This window comes from Cuculus canorus, chromosome 15 (assembly GCF_017976375.1).
Source record: "Cuculus canorus isolate bCucCan1 chromosome 15, bCucCan1.pri, whole genome shotgun sequence".
Lineage (NCBI taxonomy): Eukaryota > Metazoa > Chordata > Aves > Cuculiformes > Cuculidae > Cuculus > Cuculus canorus.
In genome coordinates, this window is record NC_071415.1 from 8,640,793 (window position 1) to 8,661,207 (window position 20,415).

General features: G+C 54.1%; 1 protein-coding gene across 1 annotated transcript in view; it reads left to right on the forward strand.

Annotated features, from left to right (window-relative positions):
- The window catches only part of HS3ST6 (heparan sulfate-glucosamine 3-sulfotransferase 6), a 37,101-nt gene extending 17,477 nt beyond the window's left edge, over positions 1 to 19,624 (forward strand). Inside the window, exon 2 of the mRNA XM_054080902.1 lies at positions 18,751 to 19,624. Within this exon, the coding sequence (XP_053936877.1) occupies positions 18,751 to 19,369 (619 nt within the window). The 3' untranslated portion in view covers positions 19,370 to 19,624. The remainder of the gene's footprint in view (positions 1 to 18,750) is intronic.
- Positions 19,625 to 20,415: the final 791 nt, after the last annotated feature.

A 20,415-nucleotide genomic window follows, 5' to 3' on the forward strand; every position in this document is an offset into this window, starting at 1 on the left:
AAAATCTGTTTGAAATATGCAGGGACCTGAAAGAAAATCTTGAGTGGATAATAAGTTTAACTGACCTTAAAATATCCCATTGCCATGAGGGATTTGAGAGTAATACTTCAAATGGGTTTTTGATGAGGCTCTCCCGGCTGTGGGGAATTGAATATTTTACCCAACACGTTTGCTGATCTCAATTTTCACAATAATTGGGAAAAACTCTTCTGAAATGCCTAAAGAGGTTTTTATTTTGTGTTTGGGTATTTTTTTTTGCTTTAAAGCTGCTGCCGTACAGGGAAAAATCGATTTATTGTAAGGTGACTTTTCAGAGCTATTTTTTTCCTCCTCCAATGTTTCATTCTGAAGCAGAATTCCTGCCGGATGCAGCCTGGGCCGGTGCGGTGGGATGCAGGGTGGTGGTGTCGCTGTGCCTGCTGGCTCCTGTCCCTGGCAGGTCAGCAGCGTGTGCCCACGCCTGGCACCAGCCCTGGTGGGATGCCAGGATCCCCGTTGTCCCCTCTGTCAGCAGAAAGCCCACCCAAGGAGGGGTGCGTGGGGAGACACCCCAGGAGAAGCGCTCTGAGCGGCCACAGCGTCCGTCACCGGGGCACAAAGGGACCCCCCATCCCAGGATGGACCGTGGACATAGAATTGTAGAACCACCAGGTTGGAAAAGATCTCTTGGATCATCGAGTCCAACCATTCCTATCACCCGCTTCTCTCTGAAGTGGAAACAGCCAGTGTTTCTAGGCTGCCTTCCTGTCCATCGGTCTGTCCATCCAAGGGGTTGATTCAATCAAAAGCAGACAGAGGGACATGCAGCCCCTCGGGAGCAGTGTGGCTCCGTGATGGGCTCCGTTCATTCCCAGTGCCCTGAAAAATGGAGCACAAAGCAGCATTAATGCCCCCATCCTGTCCCCGGCTCCCTGCTCCAGCTTTGCTCATCCCAAGGCTTTCCTGGGCTGGTCCTTGGGATTGGAATGGGGACCTGGAGGGCTCTGCTGCTGCAGGCAGGAGATCCCAGCCAGGGTGGGATCCCCCAAGTTACGGATGCCCTGGCATGAGGGGGTTGAGCAGCTTTCACAGCATGCACTGCACTCGTTGACTGAGGGAAGCTGAGATTCCGTTGGATGGCGTGGAGAAAATGGGAGCTTTGTTCTTTCTTGGCACCGGGTGATGCGTGCAGTCCTACCCAGGCTGACCGGCTCTTTGCCTGCAGTTGCTTGTGGATGGGACAGGGACGGGGGCAGGAGAGCCAGGCTGCTGTCTGTTTAGGTTTGTGTGCCTGGTGCTCTCTGTCTTCGTCGGTAGTGTAGGATGGGGCTTCCATGACTGCTGCCTTGTGGTGATTTCTTACGCTGGGTATTAGCAGACAACGGCCCAGATCGTACTGCTACGCTTATCATCTCCATGGCTGTGGTCTTCCTGAAGTTTTTCTCTATCAGTAGCTGTTCCTGAAACTCTTTCGCAGCAGGACCATCACCCGCTGCAAGCCTTGATGTTACCAGTCCTTTAACTATAGCCCTACTGGTTCTTCTGGTATGGGCCTGGCTCCACGTGTCCTTAGGTCTGCAGTCCAAACACACTGTCTGGACCTCTGCTGTGGACACTGGAACCCACAAAGCAGCTCCTCGCCTTGGGCTGGGTTATCAGGAGCAGCTACCAGGGATGCGGGGATCAATCTGTCCATCCAGCTGCATGCTCACATCCATCGTCCCTCTACCTGTTCATCGTCACCCAAATATTGAACTGTCTCGTTAAGGATGCTGACGTGGTGATGCTGTAGGAGTTAAGGGTCATATTCTGGCTGGTGGAATTTCTGCTTTCCTTCTCACCCAGGCACACCAAACCGTCCCTAGTGCTGTGTAAGGGACTGGGGGGCCACCTGGTCCCATGCTAGACTCTGGGGTAGCGAGGAGCCCAGGAGAACGTGGCTCTTGCTTCTCCATTTCTGCCCAGTGCCAGGTGGCTGTGGTCATCCCATGTATCACGGCCAGAACTGACTCACTTTTAACCAAGACAGTTTTGTGCTGGAGCAATTGGCCTACAGGTCATTAATAGAGTGGCTGAGGTGGCCACCAGCCTGTGTGCTGCTGGTGCCACAGGATAAAAACGAGCTGGGTTAAAAAGATGAACTGGGTTTTTACCTCTCCTGGGAGTTACTGTGTGTTTCACCCTCCAATCGTGGTCCTGGGCTTTATTGCCTCGATGAATGGCTTCCTGTATTGAAAGGGGCTCCAGGAAAGTTGGGGAGGGACCCTTGATCAGGGAGTGCAGGGATGAGACGAGGGGAATGGTTTTCAGCTGAAAGAGGGGAGATTGAGATGAAATCTAAGGGAGAAATGTTTCCCTGTGAGGGTGGGGAGGCCCTGGCCCAGGTTGCCCAGGCTGCCCCATCCCTGGAGGTGTTCCAGGCCAGGTTGGATGGGGCTTGGAGCCCCTGATCCAGTGGGAGGTGTCCCTGCCCATGGCAGGGGGTTGGACTGGATGGGTCTCTTCCAACCCAAACCATTCCATGGTTCTCTGAAAATGCGGAGCAGCTTTCTGCTTCTTCCAGCCTCTGTACTTCAACCTCTGCTGTTCCGCTGACCACCAGCTCCTGAGGGCTCGAGACTGTCTCAAATCTATACAATGCCACATAATAACTTGGGACCAAATAATGTAGCCTTTGAATTCCTCTCCCCTCTTTCTGAAGCTCTGGGGCTTTGCAGCGGTGCCCTTTCTTTGCTGTGGTTTCTCTGCCCTGTGTCGCCAGGGCTGGGCAAGTCCCTGCAAGGCAGCGTTCTGCCCAATTCAAGGGTCTGTTCACCATTGGGAAGAGAAACTGTGGCAGGGAGACACACAAACGCCCTGCGTTACTGTGTGCTGGGATGCTTGCACATTTTTTTCCTTATGAAAAAGGCAATTTGGGGACAAGCCAGCAGCGAGCTGACCCTGCATGCCGGTGTTTTCCTGGGGCACGGAGTCAGGACTGTGGCCCTTAGGATGTCTGGTCTGGCTGCTGTTATTGACTGATGCCCAGGACCTGGCAGAATCCATCCCCTGGCTCCAGGGAAGACTTTCCTGCTTGCAAGTGCAGCTCTGCCCGGTTTGGTGAGGAGGAACGGCTGCCAAAGGGGGCTCTGCCTTAATGGGAAGATTATTCAGTCTTTGCAACTTGTGGAAGTGAGATTTAGTTGCAAGGAGTGTATTTTTCCTTCCTCCACAATGCTGGCTACCCAAATACCCCGGCAGTGAGTGGGACCTGGGGAGCCTGAAGCCCAGCAAAGCTGATGCTGATGGGGCTGCTGGGTTTTGGGCTGTGCTGGAGTTGCCTTACCCTGAGCTGAGGGCAGCAGTTGGGATCTCAGGAGTGCCTCAGCAGTAGCTTTCCATGGCAATGTGAAAACTGCCTATTTTTGATCCTTGTCCTCTATCAGATTGGGCTGGAATGGTCCGGTAGGATCAGCCGAGGCTGGGGGAAGGCGGGCAGACGGCTGGGCGGACAGGCAGACAGACCGTGTGATTGCTTAAGCCACATTTCCTTAGGAAGCCAGGCTAAAAATAATCAAAATCCAGTCCTTTCCCACAAACAGCTCCAGTTGCCACAAACCAATGCTTTTCCAGTGAAGAAATGTTTTGTTCGAGAATTCCCAGTTGTTCCTGCTGGAGGGAGGAAGGAAGGGAGCGTCGACACGAGGGGGGAGAGACCTGAACCTGCCGAGCTGTGGATGGAGCCCCTCCATCTCCAGGCACCTGGGGCTCATCCAGCGTGGGTGATGGGGAGCTGGGAGCTGCTCAGCCTGGGACTGGGACTGGAGAAACTCCCGTATCCCGAGCCTTCCCTGTGCCGCTGTGGCCCCTTTCTTTAGAGCTGGAGAAACAGTTTCATTTTTTTTTTCGCAGCAAAGTGCGTAATCCACCCCCGTCTCCCTCCTCGGTGGGAGATTTCCTTCGCCTGGGGACCAGCTGAACCGCAGAGCGAGGGGAGCGGGGGTGGGCTGGCTTTAAATGGAAGGGGAGGAAGCTTTAGATTAGACATTAGGAAGAAATTCCTCACAATGAGGGTGAGGAGGCCCTGGCCCAGGTTGCCCAGAGCAGTGGTGGCTGCCCCATCCCTGGAGGTGTTCCAGGCCAGGTTGGATGGGGCTTGGAGCCCCTGATCCAGTGGGAGGTGTCCCTGCCCATGGCAGGGGGTGCAACTGGATGGGCTTTGAGGTCCCTTCCAATCCAAACCATTCCATGATTCTATGATCCCCAGCATCCCGAAGCCTCGTTGAGCGGCCTTGGCTGGGTTTCTGAGGCTTCTCCCTTATCTGCAGAGGAAGCAGTTATGAGCTCCCATGTGATGGGCTGCAGATTGGGGAGAGAAGCCCTGCACACACATGGAAGTGCCTGAGCAGGTTGTCAGGGAGAAGAACCATTTGGCAGCCACTCTGAGGCCAAGAGCTGTGCGTCAGGACCCCTCTCCCAGTTCCCTTTGCCCAGCTCCGGCCGGTGTTTCGGCACAGGATGGGGTGGCGCAGAGCAGCTTGGGCTGCACCAGTGGTGGTGCCTCACGTCACCACTGTGCTCCGGGGCAAAGCTCAGCTCTGTTCTTCGCCAGGAAACGGGGCTTTTTCTGATAGCAAAAAACAGAGCTAAATTTGTTTCCCAGCTTCCCCCGGGCTGTATTACAAATTTGACACAGATGGGGAATCTTTTTTGTTTCTGTGGAAAACTGGATGCAATTTCCATCCCAAGAAGAGCAGCATGAGAGCATTTGACCCGAGACAAACACCAAACAAGCCGGCTTTCTGGGTTTTGTTGTTGATGAAGGCAAGGAGGGCAGATGAGCTCCTCCAGCTCAGAGCCATTGTGAGCTGTGACACACGTGGCAAGTGCTTTGGGTGAGCCAGGAGCTGCTCCGGGGGGTGAGAAACCATCCAAGTTCAGAGATGGTGACCATCACAAGTGAGTTTTAGGTCAAAGTTTCCCCTGTTGGTGCTCAAAGCCAAGGAGGGAGGCTACAAACTGCCACGCAAGCTGGTGGGATGCAGGACTTCGGGCTGATGGATGCTGGATGATCCTTAAGGTCCTTTCCAACCCAAACCATTCTATGACTCTAAGCTGCCGAGACCTCAGCTCTGGGGAAGGGGGAGGCAAAGGGGTGTCTTTCTCTTGCCTGAGGGCTGTCAGGCACCATCTGGGCTTTGCTCTCCAGCCTCTTTCCTTTCAGTTGCAGTTACGCCTCCCTCGCCCTGCTCAGGTAGGGAAGGCAGTGATGAGGAGGGCTGGGCAACTCTGGCTCCATCCCTTTCTCCTCGCAGGATGCTGTCTCAAGGGGTAAGAGGTGGGCCCTGACTTGGGATGGGTGCAACCTGCTGCTCTGCAGAGCTGTTCCCTGCTCCAGGCCATCAGGCAGTGTACAGCCGTGCGTCCTGCCAGGGCTGGGCAGATCAGCCCAGCGATGCCCGCACGAGCTGTCAAAGGCATTACAGCAGCACTGGGCAGATGGGAACAGCCAGATCCTGCCTGCAGCTTGAGGTCTACGGGGGTCTCTGATGGAACACTGCTGTCTCAGCGCATTCCTGCCCCTCCTGCCTGCACGCAGCTGCGGCATCGCTGCCTCCCTGTCCTCCTCTCTGTGGGCTCTGCCCCACACCTGCAGCAGCTCCAGGACTGTGTGCCTGCAGGACATCTGCTCCATGCCCTGAGCTCCCCAGCAGCCCCACAGAGAGTCCCCACGCACCCCCCAGGAGGTGCTGTTGCAGATGATGTTGCTCTTCTGCCAGCTTTTGAACCCAGCCCAGGCACCCGTGGAGGTTTGTCTAAACCCAGGTAATTGCACCAATATGGAGCTTTTCCTCCCTCGGGCCAAGCCCTACGGCTCGTGCATCGCTTTGGGCTGTTTGGCGAAGCCGCTGCTTGCTCAGAGCAGAGCTGGGCTGGTCCAGCCCCAGGCAGGGAGGGCAGGATTGGCACTGCTGGCTTCTGTCCCCCTCGCTTCGAGCAGCCCAGGACACCCTCTTGCTCAGATCCTGGTGTCGGCAGCGGCTGCTGGTGATGAGCGTGTGGTGCTGGGGGGGGGGTTGATATCGTGGACCATGGGGTCCTCCCGTGCAGGGGCAGTGCAGGGGATGCTCCTGGCTGGCTGAGGTGGTGGCAGGCTGCGATGGAGGCTGCAGGGAACCGGGGCAGAACAAGGCACCAGCTGGGTTCTCTGCCTTCAGAGGAGTCGGGGATTCCATTTGCAAGGGGAATGAGGTGCTCGGTCACCAGCAATTTCAGCAAGCATTTAGTTCCCAAATACCTTTGTGGATCCGGCCAAGAAAGCTTAAAACTGTCACTGGAAACTCTGCTGATGGATCCCCGTGGCTTCGTTGCAGACCTCAGGCCTGGCTCCAGTTCATCGGCGAGGACTGATTTATGTTTTCTTAGGTAGAACTGAGACAGTTTTGGAACCGTTTCAGAACAATTCGTGGTTAGTTTGAAGCTGGAGCTTCGAGCAGGACTCGGTGCTTGTTCGGCAGGGGAGAGCCAGGCTGGAAAAGCATTTTTGCAGAAGCCTCCATGAAATGCAGCCAGTGGACTCGCCCCATGCTAAATGGGCACAGGGTGATGGGAGAGGTGTAACTCTGATGGCAAGGGTCGAACTGCTGCCTCTCCTGAGGCATCTTTGATTTCAAAGTCATCACATCCAACGAGTGCATTTAAAATGGATGTGGAAGGTGTGGTGGGAAGGAGAAATACATTACATGCATTAATTGCTCATTAGAGCATCCAACCCCTGGTGATGCCAGCAGGACCCGGTGGCCCTGGCACGTGGCTTCTGCTCCCAGCTCTGGTACAGCAACCAGTGAGTGCCAAGTTCCCATTTTTGTCTATTTAAAAGTCGAGGGAAGGTAAAAAAGACTTGAAAATGTTGGAATGAGTTATATTAAAAGCTGTGAGGCTTCTCAACCTGGAAAGCTGCCGCAGGTATTTCTTTCCTCACCCCTGAGCTGGGTGGGATGGGTGTGCAGGAGATGCGGATGGAGGATAAAGAGCACGGCAAAGGGTGCTGTCCTCCCTGGAGCATGGGATGGAGGGAGACAGCCTCGGAGCTGCCATCTGGAGAGCCCGGCAGCCCCTTCCCCATCTCTCTGCGAGGGTCTGGGCTGGGGCTGGGCGAGGCAGTGGGGCCAGCCCCATACTGAGATCAAATAAACACAAATGCACTGAAATTATTCATGGCTCTGGGGACTTGTCTTGCTGCCTCGTCAGCATCTGCTAATCAAATCAAAGCAGCTGTCAATTCGCTGGCCAGCGGGAAGGTCTCGCTCTGGCAGACATGTGTGGATTCCTCCTTTCTTCCTCCCTCGCGCCGGCTCCCGCTGCTCCTGCACCTGCGGCAAGGGCTGGAACCGAGGTGTCCAATGTGGGGATCCTGGGGGTTCCCCTCTCCTGCACCACATAATTCAGGCATGGTGGGATCCCAGGAACCCATCGCCACAGAGGGCACTGCTGGCACTGCACCCTGGCTAATTAGTCTGAGCTAGTCTGTGCAGAGAAGGACTTGGGGGTGCTGGTCGATGAGAAGCTCGATGTGAGCCAATAACGTGCACTCACAGCCCAGAAACCAACTGCGTCCTGGGCTGCATCAAAAGCAGCGTGGCCAGCAGGGGTGAGGGAGGGGATTCTGCCCCTCTGTTCCTCTCTGGTGAGACCTCACCTGGAGTATTGTGTCCAGTTCTGGAATCCTCAACAGAAGAAGGTTATGGAGCTGTTGGAATGGATCCAGAGGAGGCTACAAAGATGATCAGAGGGCTGGAGAACCTTCCCTACGAGGACAGGCTGAGAGAGTTAGGGTTGTTCAGTCTGGAGAAGGCTCTGAGGAGATCATATAGTGACCTTCCAGTTACTAAAGGGGCTACAGGAAAGCTGGAGAGGGACTGTTTACAAAGGCCTGTGAGGATAGGATGAGAGGGAATGGGTATAAACTGGAGAGGGGCAGATTTAGACTGGACATAAGGAAGAATTTCTTCACCGTGAGAGTGGTGAGACACTGGCACAGGTTGCCCAGAGAAGTTCTGCATGCTCCATCCCTGGAGGTGTTCAAGCCCAGGATGGATGGGGCCTTGGGCAGCCTGATCCAGTGGGAGGTGTCCCTGTCCTTGGCAGAGGGGTTGGAACTAGATGATCTATAAGGTCCCTTCCAACCCAAACTATTCTATGATTCTATGATCTGCCCATGGGCACGGGGATGCTCAGAGGAACCCCTGCACCTGAGGAGCTCCTGAGGTGGAGGCAAGCGTGGCTGCAGTGCTCGAGGCATGGTGTGGGCACAGCTTTTCCGTCCCTGGAGCATCCAGACAGGATCTGGCCGTAGTTTAGCTGTGTTGGGTGAGGTGGAGTCACGAGGGTGAAGAAGGAGGTGGTCTGAGGGATGAGTGTTGCACCGCACAGTGACCTGAGAGCCCTCGGTGTCTTTGTGCTTTCTCACGTGTCTCAGGAGCTGCTTTTTAACCAGAGCTGTTTTCCTTTTTCCCACTTGGGAGTGGAAGAATACCCATTTCTGCTGGCCACGTAACTTTAAACCTGAAAATAATGAGATTTTTGTGGGCTTTTTATGTCCTTCCCACACTCCCTGCCTAGGTGGGAAACTGGGAACTATCAGCCCATTGCTACAAGAGGATAAGTCAGTGAAAACCAATATGTGTAATTTTTATTTCTGATTGAAAACAAAAAACTCAGACATACTTACAGTCATCTCAGGGCTTTTTTTTTTCTTTTTCAAATAAATTTTGCATCCAAACAACCCTCCGGAAGCACGTGGCCTGCCTTGAGCGCTCAGGCTTGGGGAGAGCCGCTCTGTAAAAAATAGCTGCCCATGAGAAACACCTAATCTGTGTTAATTGTGTTACGCCCGTCCGAGTGGCGTGTGCCATCTCGGCACAGCGTTGCGATTGCTGGGGTCACGGGGGTGCTCACCTGGAGCAGCAGCCGGGGCTCCCCTCCCCTTTGCAGCCCCCAACCTGGCAACCCCACATGGCTTTAAGAGCGAATTCCCCTTCTTTCTTGCAGCTCCCAAGGATCCCGGTTACCAGAGGGATAAAATCTGTCACTGCTGCCTCTACTTTGCTTGCAGAAGACTATAATTTGTGTTGCACTGCGCTCAGTCAGGTCATAAAACACAAGGTGCGTGGCGAGGAGAGGGCATATTCAGAGGGTTGATGCCCCTGAAAGGTGTCATAATCGGCTGGATTATTTGCCCGAGCAGCTGCAGGAAAATTTACTGCCTTGGAAAGAGATTATCAGCAGGCGCTGCTGCCAGCAGGTTTCTTCCTTTTCTGTTTTAAGAGGAAGGAAGCTTTCCATCTAATTCCTGCTGCTCGCCCCCCTGCAGCCAAACCACCACAGCAGTGCTCACAACTTGGAAGAGAAAGAAAATAGTCCGGGTGATGCTGATTTTTATCCTTATCTCCCCTCTCAGGTGTGAAAGGGAAATTCAAGCCTATGTTTGAGTTATGCTGGTGTGAGATTACAGCATACACACACCGGAAGGTGCTGAGCTGGTGGAAGGGGGTCAGGTTATTCTCCAGAGGTGTAAACAGGAGGAGGCATAAACCCTTCCTGCTCCAGGGCTCCAGAAACATCTCGCCAGACCCCAGCAGCAGGAATAGGCTCTGCATGGGAGGCACCAAGGCTACCCCTGGCCCCGAGCATCCTCTCCTGTAAGTTGGGAGAAACCTCAAACATCTGCATCCACCCATCCCAGGCAGAGCTGAGGTGGACCCTGGCAGAGAATGGAGCCAGAACAGCTTCCTAGGCTGAGCCGAGGTGGTTCCTGGCAGAGAATGGAGCCAGAGCAGCTTCCTAGGCTGGAGCTATGGGCCACTCGTGCAATGAGTTTGCAAGTCCTTCTGCACTGCCCCCAAAGATACGCAGGAGGGAACAACCCAGGGCTTGGTGGGGGCATGCAGGGGGGTTGGTTTTGTTTGATTCCGTTCCCCTGGAAGGGAGGAGGGCCGTGGCGGGCTGGGGCAGCTAACCCCTTTAATTGTGTGCAATGAAGGCTGACAGTGTGGAGGCAGAGCCTTTAAAAGGGGTACTGAACCTTTAATTCCTGAATAAATCATCTCCAGTCTGTTGCTCCTTCATCTGCAAGCTGTTTGAGCGCGGGTACATATTCACTGCTGCGAAGGGTCATTTGGAGATCAGAGCCCTCAGCTGACCTGAGTCACAGGCAAGACACCTGCCACAGGCTGTCCCCGTGCTCCCCGGGGCCACTGGGACTTGGGAATCAAAGGGACACGGGAGAGCGAGCTGTGAGGAGAAGATTTCTAATTGCTGCCATGCAGACACGCTTCATTCCGGAGGGATGGAGAGGGCTGTGTGTGCCCACTGCAGCCCTGCCCTTGCCCTCCACCGGCCCCAGTCTGGCGTCCCACCAAGGCTGGGCACGTGTCAGCCCACGCTCTCTGTTGGGTTTGGGGAATTCACGTAGCACTTCTGTTTCGCAGCTTGTTTAACACAAGCGGCGGATTCAGCTGCTTTATCTCTGGTGGTTGTTTGAAGCGCATCTTTGCCTGTTGTAAGCAAACTATTGCCCCTGGGAGCAAGGTTGGTTTTGCTTCAGGTCCCCCTCCTGCAGCTGAGGGCTGCGTGCGGCACCATCCTGCTGTTATCCTGACTCCGGCTGAGCTCTGGAGGTGGGAAATGGCCCCGTGGACCGTGGGGTGCTTGATGCTCAGGGCAGCCGTGTCTTTGTGCCTTGGCTTGGGGCACCTGCACAAGCACGGAGGTGCTGAGCGATGCTGGCTGTGACGGGTCCCTGCAGACATCAATGAGGAGTTCAGCTGCTCTGCATTTTTGGGGTGACCGCATGCATTGTAGCTCCGCGATAAAGGCAAGGAGGGGCCGTGTCCAAATCCCATGGATGCTGCCAAGAGGCCAAGCAGCCTCTTCCTCCAGTGCTGTTGCTCCCAAGCAGGGAAGGAGGTGCCCTTATTAACTCTGACTTCTGCTCTTCATAATCATATGCTGTTATGCGTATTCACTGGGAGCCCTTTGGCCTTAAAAACCCTGCTGGAATAACCGTGCAAAGAAAAAAACCTTCAGGGCCTTGAGCTGCCCATAATTGCAACCCCCAGCCGTAAACATGAGCACGATCGCGATGCAAATACTGTGCGGCGAAGGGAGCGGGGCTGGTTCCGCGTGGGAGTGGGTGCAGGGGCTGCAGCTGCCCTGAGGTGTTGAGGGGGCACTTGGCCTTTTTCTCACCTTCCTTCCAGGGATGGGGTCTTGGGGTGCACCGAGGTTTGGATCAATGGACAAAGGAGCCATGGTTTCCCAAATGGCCCCAGTTCTTATCCGGGTTAATAACTGGGTGTCGGGTGACTGGAAAGCCGCCACTCCATTAGAAATGCTAATGGCTTCGTCCCTTTCCCTGCTCCACATCCCCCACATCTTGATGCTAAACAGGTTGGAAAGCCAAATGCAAAACTTCTCAGCTCTTGACCCTTCCAGGATCCCCTAACAGACCCCTTTGCCGCCCCTCCTGCTTTGCAGTCCAAGCCTTTCACAGGATGAAGCAGCCAAGCTCTGCAACCTGCAAGGAAGCCCCTTAGGAAGGGTCTAGAGGGGCTCAGACCCCATGGGAACAGCCCTGCCTGGTGGCACCACCCAGCCCATCGCATCTCCCTTCTCCTCTGAGCCTTCTCTGTAGCCTGATCTGGCTGAATCCTAGCCCAGGAATCCCATCCTCCCTGGTCTGGTGGTAGGAGAGACCTAAGGTCTGTTGGCTGAACACCCTCCAGTCATGGTCCTGGGCTTTATTGTCTCCATGAGTGGCTGCTCAGGGTCAGGAGGAGATGCTTAGGGCTGCCCAGGGATGCTCTGGCTGAGATCAGGGCTGCCCAGGGATGCTCTGGCTGAGATCAGGGATGCTCTGTCTGAGATCAGGGCTGCCCAAGGATGCTCTGGCTGAGATCAGAGCTGCTCAGGGATGCACTGGCTGAGATCAGGGATGCTCTGGCTGAGATCAGGGCTGTTCGGGGATGCTCTGGCTGAGATCAGAGCTGCTCAGGGATGCTCTGGCTGAGATCAGGGATGCTCTGGCTGAGATCAGAGCTGCTCAGGGATGCTCTGGCTGAGATCAGGGATGCTCTGGCTGAGATCAGGGCTGTTCAGGGATGCTCTGGCTGAGATCAGGGCTGCCCAAGGATGCTCTGGCTGAGATCAGAGCTGTTCAGGGATGCTCTGGTTGCGATCAAGCTGCTCAGGGATGCTCCAGCTGGGAGTGGGGCTGCAGCGGGACCCAGCAAACCTCCATGATGTTTGATGTATCAAACTGTAATTAGGAGCAAAGGGCAGGGGAGTGCAAAGGAGCATTAATAAATTATCTTCCTTGTTGTTAATTGACGTGTCTCAGAGTCAGACGATTGCGGAGCCGAGGGCTTGGCTCCCCTTCCAGGCGCATCCCAGGCTTGTTACTGCCATCATTAGCATATTCAGGTTTCCCTGCTTAAAGCCAATTAGCTCCTGGCCAGGCCTGATTGGGAAGCCGTGGCCTCATTTACAGTTTTTTGAATCCATGAATGAATCAAAAATAATGGAGCAGGGCTGGGATGGAAAGCGCCCGGGGGCTCTGCCTGTTCACCGAGCTGCTGGCAGGACCCGCTGCCTCCTCCAAAGGGGCAGCGGGGAAAGAGAGGGGGGAATATCACAGTAATTAGAAATAAAAAGGAATACGGCCTAATTTGCTCCCCGGGCGGCTTGGCGGTGAGTTCTGCCCTCCGTGCCTTGCACTAACGTTCAACTGATGCCCCAGTGCTTCCTCCAGGAAGGAGAGGTGATGGAAGGGATGGGGCTGGGGGTAACACAGCTGCCCATCCACGTCCCCCACCCTGCTTTGGGGAACGGGAGTCCCACCTCCACCCTTGGCAGAGCCAGGAGGGGGGACACAAGGCTGGGTCTGTCCCTCTGGACATCCTATCCCACTCACTGCCCTCTGGTGCCCTGCTTCCCAGCAAAGGTGCTGTTATTTTATCTGCCTTGAAGGAAAAGACTGGTATCTTGAAGTCTACATAACTGGTTCCAGTTTAACAACTTCATAGGGGCCACAAAGGCAGCCTTGTCCCGCTGGGTGAGATAAGCCTGTTGGGGCAATTCATATGCAGATCCGGGTGGTACTGGGTGTCTGCTGGGAGACAATAAATCTATCCCAAGCCTTGTCCCCCTCTCCTGGTTCCAAACTGTTTTACATTTACACAAAAAAGTTTCTGTCCCCATTTGAGCCTCATCTCGGGTAGCCTGTCACCCTGCTTTTGAGGGAGGGGTCCCCTAAACCACAGTCTGTCACCCTATCTTTGAGGGAAGGGTCCCTGGAACCACAGCCGGACACCACTGTGTGCCCCCTGCCCAAACAGGGCAGGGCTGGAGCAGGTGACAGGAGCCAGAGGTCCTAAGCTGGACTGGTTTTGTCCCCCATGTCATCCCATCACCCATCTTATTGTCTTGAAAGTCACTTCTCTGGCGCTGCAGAAAGCTCTCAACTATGTTCCTTCTGGCAGAAATCCCCTTGCCTTTCACTCACTTTTGCTGGGAGAGTTCTTGGTCATTGCTTGTTTGTTTTTTTGGTTTTTTTTTTTAATAATAATGGATCCTGCTCTCTCCCTCCAAAAGTTTTCTCCCCCTTTTCTCTTTCACTTTTGGTGATAACATAGAACCTGCAAGCTCTGATGCCTGTGTTTTATCTTGGGTTTGGGGCTTTCCTTCACGCTCCTGGCACAGAATCCGTGCTGAAGATGCTGCCTGGCATTTTGGGAGTGGGTGAATCATGGGCAGAGCCTGCCCTGTGTGCCCGCGGCCAGCAGGGATGCTCTCAGGCTGGAGCCTTTTTTATCAGCAAGGTTCTCCTCCAACAGCTGCATCCAGTACTTTATGCTCTCAGCTCGCTAGTGGGACGAGTTCTCCTTCATCTGCAACAAGATCATCCCGGAGTCGAGGAATTACTCTGGGAAGTTATGTTGGCCCAGGTTTCTGAAGTCTGCTTTGATTACCTGCCGGCTCTGGCCATTAATCTGTATTTAATGCAGCTTTCTGCATTTTTATCAGGGCTGTAAGTTATTGCACCTTGCTACCTCAACAGAGGAGGTAATTAATCTAAATGAGGGCTCCCCCCCCCTCCAGGAGCGCAGCCGTAATCTGCAATTTCCCATTGACTGGAATAGAGGGAATGTCCTGGAGAGGTCCAGCAGCCCTTGGAAATGTGCCTCGGCTGGGAGTAGTTGGAGGAGGTAAGAGAGAGGACCTCAGCCCTGGAGAGTGCAGGGCGGATGAGGATGGGTTACTGGGGAATGGGAGGAAAACTTAGTGAAATGATGAGTGAAAAGGCTCCTGGGAAGCTCTGAAGTAGATGGTGGCATTTTCCATCCCTCTCCATGACTTTTCTGTTTTCTTTAAGCATTAACAGCTTCACACGTGGAACATTTATACCTAGGAAACTCCATTTTTTCACTAAAAGTGTTCTCAGGCACTGGCAGAGGCTACCTGGGGAGATGGTGGAGTCCCCATCCCTGGAGAGGTTTGAAAGACAGGAAGACAAGGTGCTCAGGAATGGTTTAGTCATGGACAGGTACAGTTGGACTCAATGATCTCAAAGGTCTTTTCCAACCAAGCTATTCTAGGATTTCTGATACCTTTCAAATGCCAGTTGTTTACTCTCTGATTTATTATCTTAATAGAAAGGTAAAAGAGCATGATTTCTTCTCCTGGGCTCCTCTGGAAATACAAATTCCCTCCAAGGCTTGTAATGTGCTCCTCACTGCAGTGCCACCTACTTGTGGGCAACGCTTGGCATTCCCAAGGCATTTCCTTAAGGTCACTGAGAATTAACTGTACATTTAATTAAAGTCTCCAACACTAAAGTGGAGCAAAACAGAAGCCTGGTGGGCTCTTTGCCAGTTTAAGCCAGAGCTGGAGGGAGAGAGAAGTTATCAATAATTAACTGGAGTAATTTAGGGGAAAGTATTAGGGAGTTAATGAAAATGTGAAACAGCCTAATTATCTTGCAAGTAACTGGGAGTGATTGAGCCAGTGAGGAAGAGGAGGTGTTGCACAATTAACTGCTTGGAGGCCGTTCCTAGTGCAATCCCAGGATGATGCTGGGACCCAGCTCCTCTGCCACCATCCTGTCCCCAGCAGCCCCTTGCTGTGCATTAACTGAGTGTGGGATCGAGGGTGTGGAAGCAAGTCAGTGGTGTCCACCCATGAGGGTCATGCACCTTTTGCTCCTATTAGAAACAAAGCTGTTGGTGTGTTGGAGCCTGTCTGAGGGTCTAAGTGATGGCCTGAAGAGCTTACGTCTCTGATGGACCATCCCTTGGTGGTGATCCCCCTGATGCAGTGGGAGGTGTCCCTGCCCATGGCAGGGGGTGGAACTGGATGGGCTTTGAGGTCCCTTCTGAGCCAAACCATTCCATGATAAACCCTGTGGCAGGTTTCCGAGTGTAGTTAAGCATGATTTGCTGGCTTGGCTCACAGGGAGAAGCCCAAGCAGCAGGATGGAGGTGTGCTTACAGAGGTGGTGGCAGATGCGTGGTTGCTTTTTGCTTGGCTTTGGGCAAGCACAGCAGAGAGGGAATGGAGCATGGGCCTGGAAGGGCTTCATCCTGCTTTGGGAAGGTGATTCCCAGCAGGAGCTCCAGCAGTCAGCATTTCCAGTGAGCACAGTTGTTTGGGGCAAGGGGGAAGGTGCTGAAAAGGTGGGGAAACCATCCATCACTGACCCCAGGATGCAGGTACCCACAAAGGGCAGCATCCTGCTCTCCTGGGCACCGCTGGTGACAAACAGAGGGGACGGGTTGCCAGGCAGTGGTGCCAGGATGGAAAACGTCTCTGGAAAGACTGGCACTGTCAAAAAAAAAAAAAGGGACTGGAGGGGGGGGAAGCCACAAGTGGCTTTTGCCTCTTGTTTGGGGGAGGGTGTTGTGCAGGGCCCAATATTGCTCACAAATGCTTTTAATAAAGTGTTCTTTCCTGCGTCCAGGGGAAAAAAACCCCAAAACCTCAAGCCTTTTCCCATTACATAAGGAGCAGATGCTGCTGGGCAGAGCCTTGCTTCCGCAACACACAGCCCGGGCTGCCGCGTGGCCCCGTCCCCTCCTGCCGTGGGGATCCAGCTTCTGTGCCAGGCACAGCCTCCAGGGATGGGGATCCCTGAAACGCCCCGTCCTGCCCCAAAGTGCTGCTGCCAAGAGCTGGCCCTGCTGCGGGACCCAGCTACAGCCTGGTGGGAAGCCCCATCCTCATTCTCCTGCTCTGCTGGCATTCCCGCAGGGAAACCCAAGCAGGGTTCTGGAGCTCACTCTGCCCCTGTGTGCCCATCGCGTGCGTGGCTTGGCCTCGGACAAGCAACATTAAAACCCCTGCCTGGGTGAGGGGGGAGAATGCACGAGGCAGGAGGGGGCAGCTCCTCTCCCTTCCAGGGAGTCCCAAGGGACACAGCGTGGAGCAGCCCCAGGGGTGTGAGGAGACCCAATGGAGAACCTTGTGTTTTATAACCAGAATTCATAGAATCGTGGAATGGTTTGGGCTGTAAGGGAACTCAAACCCATCCAGTTGCACCCCCTGCCATGGGCAGGGACACCTCCCCCTGCATCAGGTTGCTCCAAGCCCCATCCAACCTGGCCTGGAACACCTCCAGGGATGGGGCAGCCACCACCGCTCTGGGCAACCTGAGTCAGGGACTTCTCACCCTCACAGCAAAACATTTCTTCCTAAAATCTCACCTAAATCTCCCCTCTTTCAACTTAAAACCATTTCCCCCACCCTATCCCTGTACCCCCTGATCCAGAGCCCCTCCCCAGCTTTCCTGTAGGCAGTTTTTCCAAGTTCAGGCAAAATAACAAGTCCGTGTAGGAAAGAGTCTATCTAGTCCCAACTCTCTCCTTTCTGTTAAGTAAAACATCTTTTCGACTTTTTGTTATATTTTATCTCCTATCATAGTTAATATTTAAGTACTGGTACTTTTTTGAAGAGACTTTGTGATTCCTGGAGCTCATCCTGGGATGCCTCTGGGTACGGACCAGCTCAGGTTGGATCCCTGTGTATTTGCTGACCCACACAAATGATTTTGTGTCAGGATAGTGGGCATCTGTTGGCTGGATCAGGGTAGGCATCTACACAGCAGCTCCTACCCAAGCGATGTTATTGCTTGGTGCCTCAGTTTCCCCTCGTAAACCAGCGCTTGCTCCTGGGTTAAATGTTCTGCCATCTGCTACGGGAAGTCCTAGGTGGGAGCAGAAGACAGACTTGCTCTGTGTGTGCATTATACGTATTTCTGTCGGCACCCAGCTCTGTAATTTTTATTTCAGCTGAACTATTGAAGTGGTTTGGTCATTTCCCAAAGTATTAAGCAAATCGCTGGAAGCCTCAGGTCCCCTCCCTGCGGGAAAGCAGCCGCCCTGCTCAGGATGGCCCCAGTGCCAGGACACCCGCCCAGTCGGGAGGGCAGCAGGGGCTGAGCAGAACAAAGCTGTGCTCCGAGCTGAACCAGTTTCCAGCCTGCTTTAAGCAAGAGGCTCTTCTCTTTTTCGTGGCCAGGGAGCGTGTGGATCACCCCAAGCAAGGGGACAGGGACCACAGCTTGGGCCATGAAGCTGTTTCAATCTCATATGAGCCCCACGAGGAGCGAATTCCACCTGTGTCCATACAGCGTCCATCAGCAAGGGCTCCCGCGCAGGATGCTGTGGGAGGGAGCTGGTGGGACGTGGCTGGGATGCAGCAGTGAGAGCTGTTGGTCCCCTTGGCGCATCTGGACTGGAAACTGTGGGGAGCAGCAACAGCAGCGCTGGTGGCATCCCAAGCTGGGGAGATGCGCTGGGGGCTGTGCCCGCAGGGAGCCCTGAGCTGCCTCCCAGCTGGGCGCTCCGCACCGAGCTCCTGGCTCAGGGGACTCCAGCGCTGGGGAAACCAAGTCCCCTTTTCACCAGGATGGCCAGAAGGGATGTGCCCACCTCCAGGATGGGGGACATGAAGGGCTCTGGGGCTGGTGGCAGAGGGGACCCATTCCGCAGCCCCTGGCTCCCTGCAGTCACGGGGTGACACGGCTGGATAATTTTTCTGGCAATTAATGCTTCATTAAAGTGCACAAGGGAACAATCAGGGCAGTGAATTTTCCAAAGCACAATGGCTGGGCCCTGAGAGGTTTTCTGCCTTTTTCTTTTTCCAAAAAGGAAACAGTCTTTTTCTGGCCTTAACTGCTTCCTGGCTGGAGGGAGAGGACGTGGGAGTCTTGGTGGGCGTCTGCATCCCCAGCCACCGCTTGGGGTTACCCGCTATGGGGGCTACCTGCTTGGGGTTACCCTCACCCCTGTGATGAGGCACATCTGGGACATGTAATCCGTCTGGAGAGTGGGATGAAAACCAGCCCCATCCCATCACTGGAGTGGAGGAGGAATTTCCAAGGCTGGGAAGGGAGTCATGAGGGACCTCTGAGTGGGACCAACAGCCTGCAAGTGTCCTCTGGATGGTGCTGCTGGCAGAGCAGAGTGACGAGTGGTCCCTTCCCACGGACAGATCTGGGGTGGATGAAGGAGAGACTCAAATGAGGCGAGCAGAAAGGAGAGACCTGGGCAGAGGGGCTCCTAGGAAGGCTTTTGAAGATGAGGTGACCGGTGGGGTGTGACAAGGCAGGAGAGGAAGAAGAGAGAAGCCCCTGGGCATTTCTGGCTGGGTTTGGGGCTTGGACTCATCCCTATCATGGCATCAGGTTGGAGCAGATGTGCCTTGAGCCCTGACCGTTTCCCTTTCTCTCCCCAGGAGCCTGATGCCGCGGACGCTGGAGGGGCAGATCACAATGGAGAAGACCCCCAGCTACTTTGTCACCAAGGAGGCTCCCCGGCGCATCTACAACATGTCTCGGGACACGAAGCTGATCGTGGTGGTGCGCAACCCCATCACCCGCGCCATCTCGGACTACACGCAGACGCTCTCCAAAAACCCTACCATCCCGAGCTTCCAGGCCCTGGCCTTCAAAAACATCAGTACGGGACTGATCGACACGAGCTGGAGTGCAGTGAGGATCGGGATCTACGCCAAGCACCTGGACAACTGGCTGCAGTACTTCCCCCTCTCCAAATTCCTCTTCGTCAGTGGGGAGAGGCTCGTCAGCGACCCAGCCGGAGAGATGGGCCGCGTCCAGGACTTTTTGGGTCTTGAGAGGGTGGTGACGGACAAACATTTCTATTTTAATGAGACGAAGGGCTTTCCTTGCCTGAAGAAGCCGGAGGGTGGCAGCAAGCCCCGCTGCCTGGGGAAATCCAAGGGGCGGCCGCACCCCAAAATCGACATGCAGGTGGTCCAGCGCCTGCGGGAGTTTTACAGACCCTTCAACATGAAGTTTTATCAGATGACAGGGCAGGACTTTGGATGGGACTGAGCCATCCACAGGGCACGCTGCTGTGCTGGGACTTGCTCTGCTCGGCGGTGCCTGGAACCAGGACTTGCGGTCCAGGGATGCTTGTGGCCACCATGGTCCAGGGATGCCTGTGGCCACCCCACCAGCAACTGCCTGCCTTCGTTCTAATTTATATTGGACCTTTTCTGGTGAGAAATGGACCCTCCTGGAGTAGAGAGAAATATTTAAGAAATAAAAACCACAGATGACCCCTCTCCCCTCCCTGATCAGATTAAATATTCTTCCATATAAATCTTGCTAATCTATATTAACTGGGACCATTCCGGGTGGCAAGTGGGAGCGTGTGAGTGCGTGGATGGGTGTGTGGGTGGGGACGATGGCACTGCCATCACAATAAAAGCTTTGGAAACCAGTTGGCCTTTGGGCTGTGCGGCTGGGGGGGTGGTGGGGATTGCTAAATCGAATGCTGGTGCTGAGTGCAGGCACCGACTGCCGTGAGGTGATGGACATTGCCGGACGAGCTGCAGCCCCCAAATGTGGGGTATTTTGCAGAGAGAAAGCATTCTGTAGGAGTTTCCTCCTTAAGAAGAACAACTAACAGCAGCAGTGTTTGAATAAATGCCCAGTCCAGGGTTAGGGAGAGAGAGTTGCGTATCACATAGCTCATTATCTTCTTGGATTAACATAGATGATAAAGCAGGACGTTTCTAACCCTTCAGATGAAAATCCCTGCTTCCTCCACATTCGCCCAAGCGAAGCAGACAAAAGCCCCAAACTCTGACCTTTCAGTTCAAAGATCTCAATGGATTTTCAAATCTGCAGCCATAGAGGGCAATCATGGGAGGCTGCAGAAATGAGTTTAATCAGAATTAACTAGTTTTCCCTTAATTAAAGATGGGGAAAACATTTAATTAACCTCTAATGATATCTTATTAGTGACTTGTGTTTGTCTCTTTAATGAGCTAATTATGTTTTTTCAAGGGCCCTCAGGCCCTGCATTGTTTGCAAATATGCTTTGGCTGTGGTTTCTTCCATCGCTCAGCATCCCAGAGCTGACTGTCCTGCCA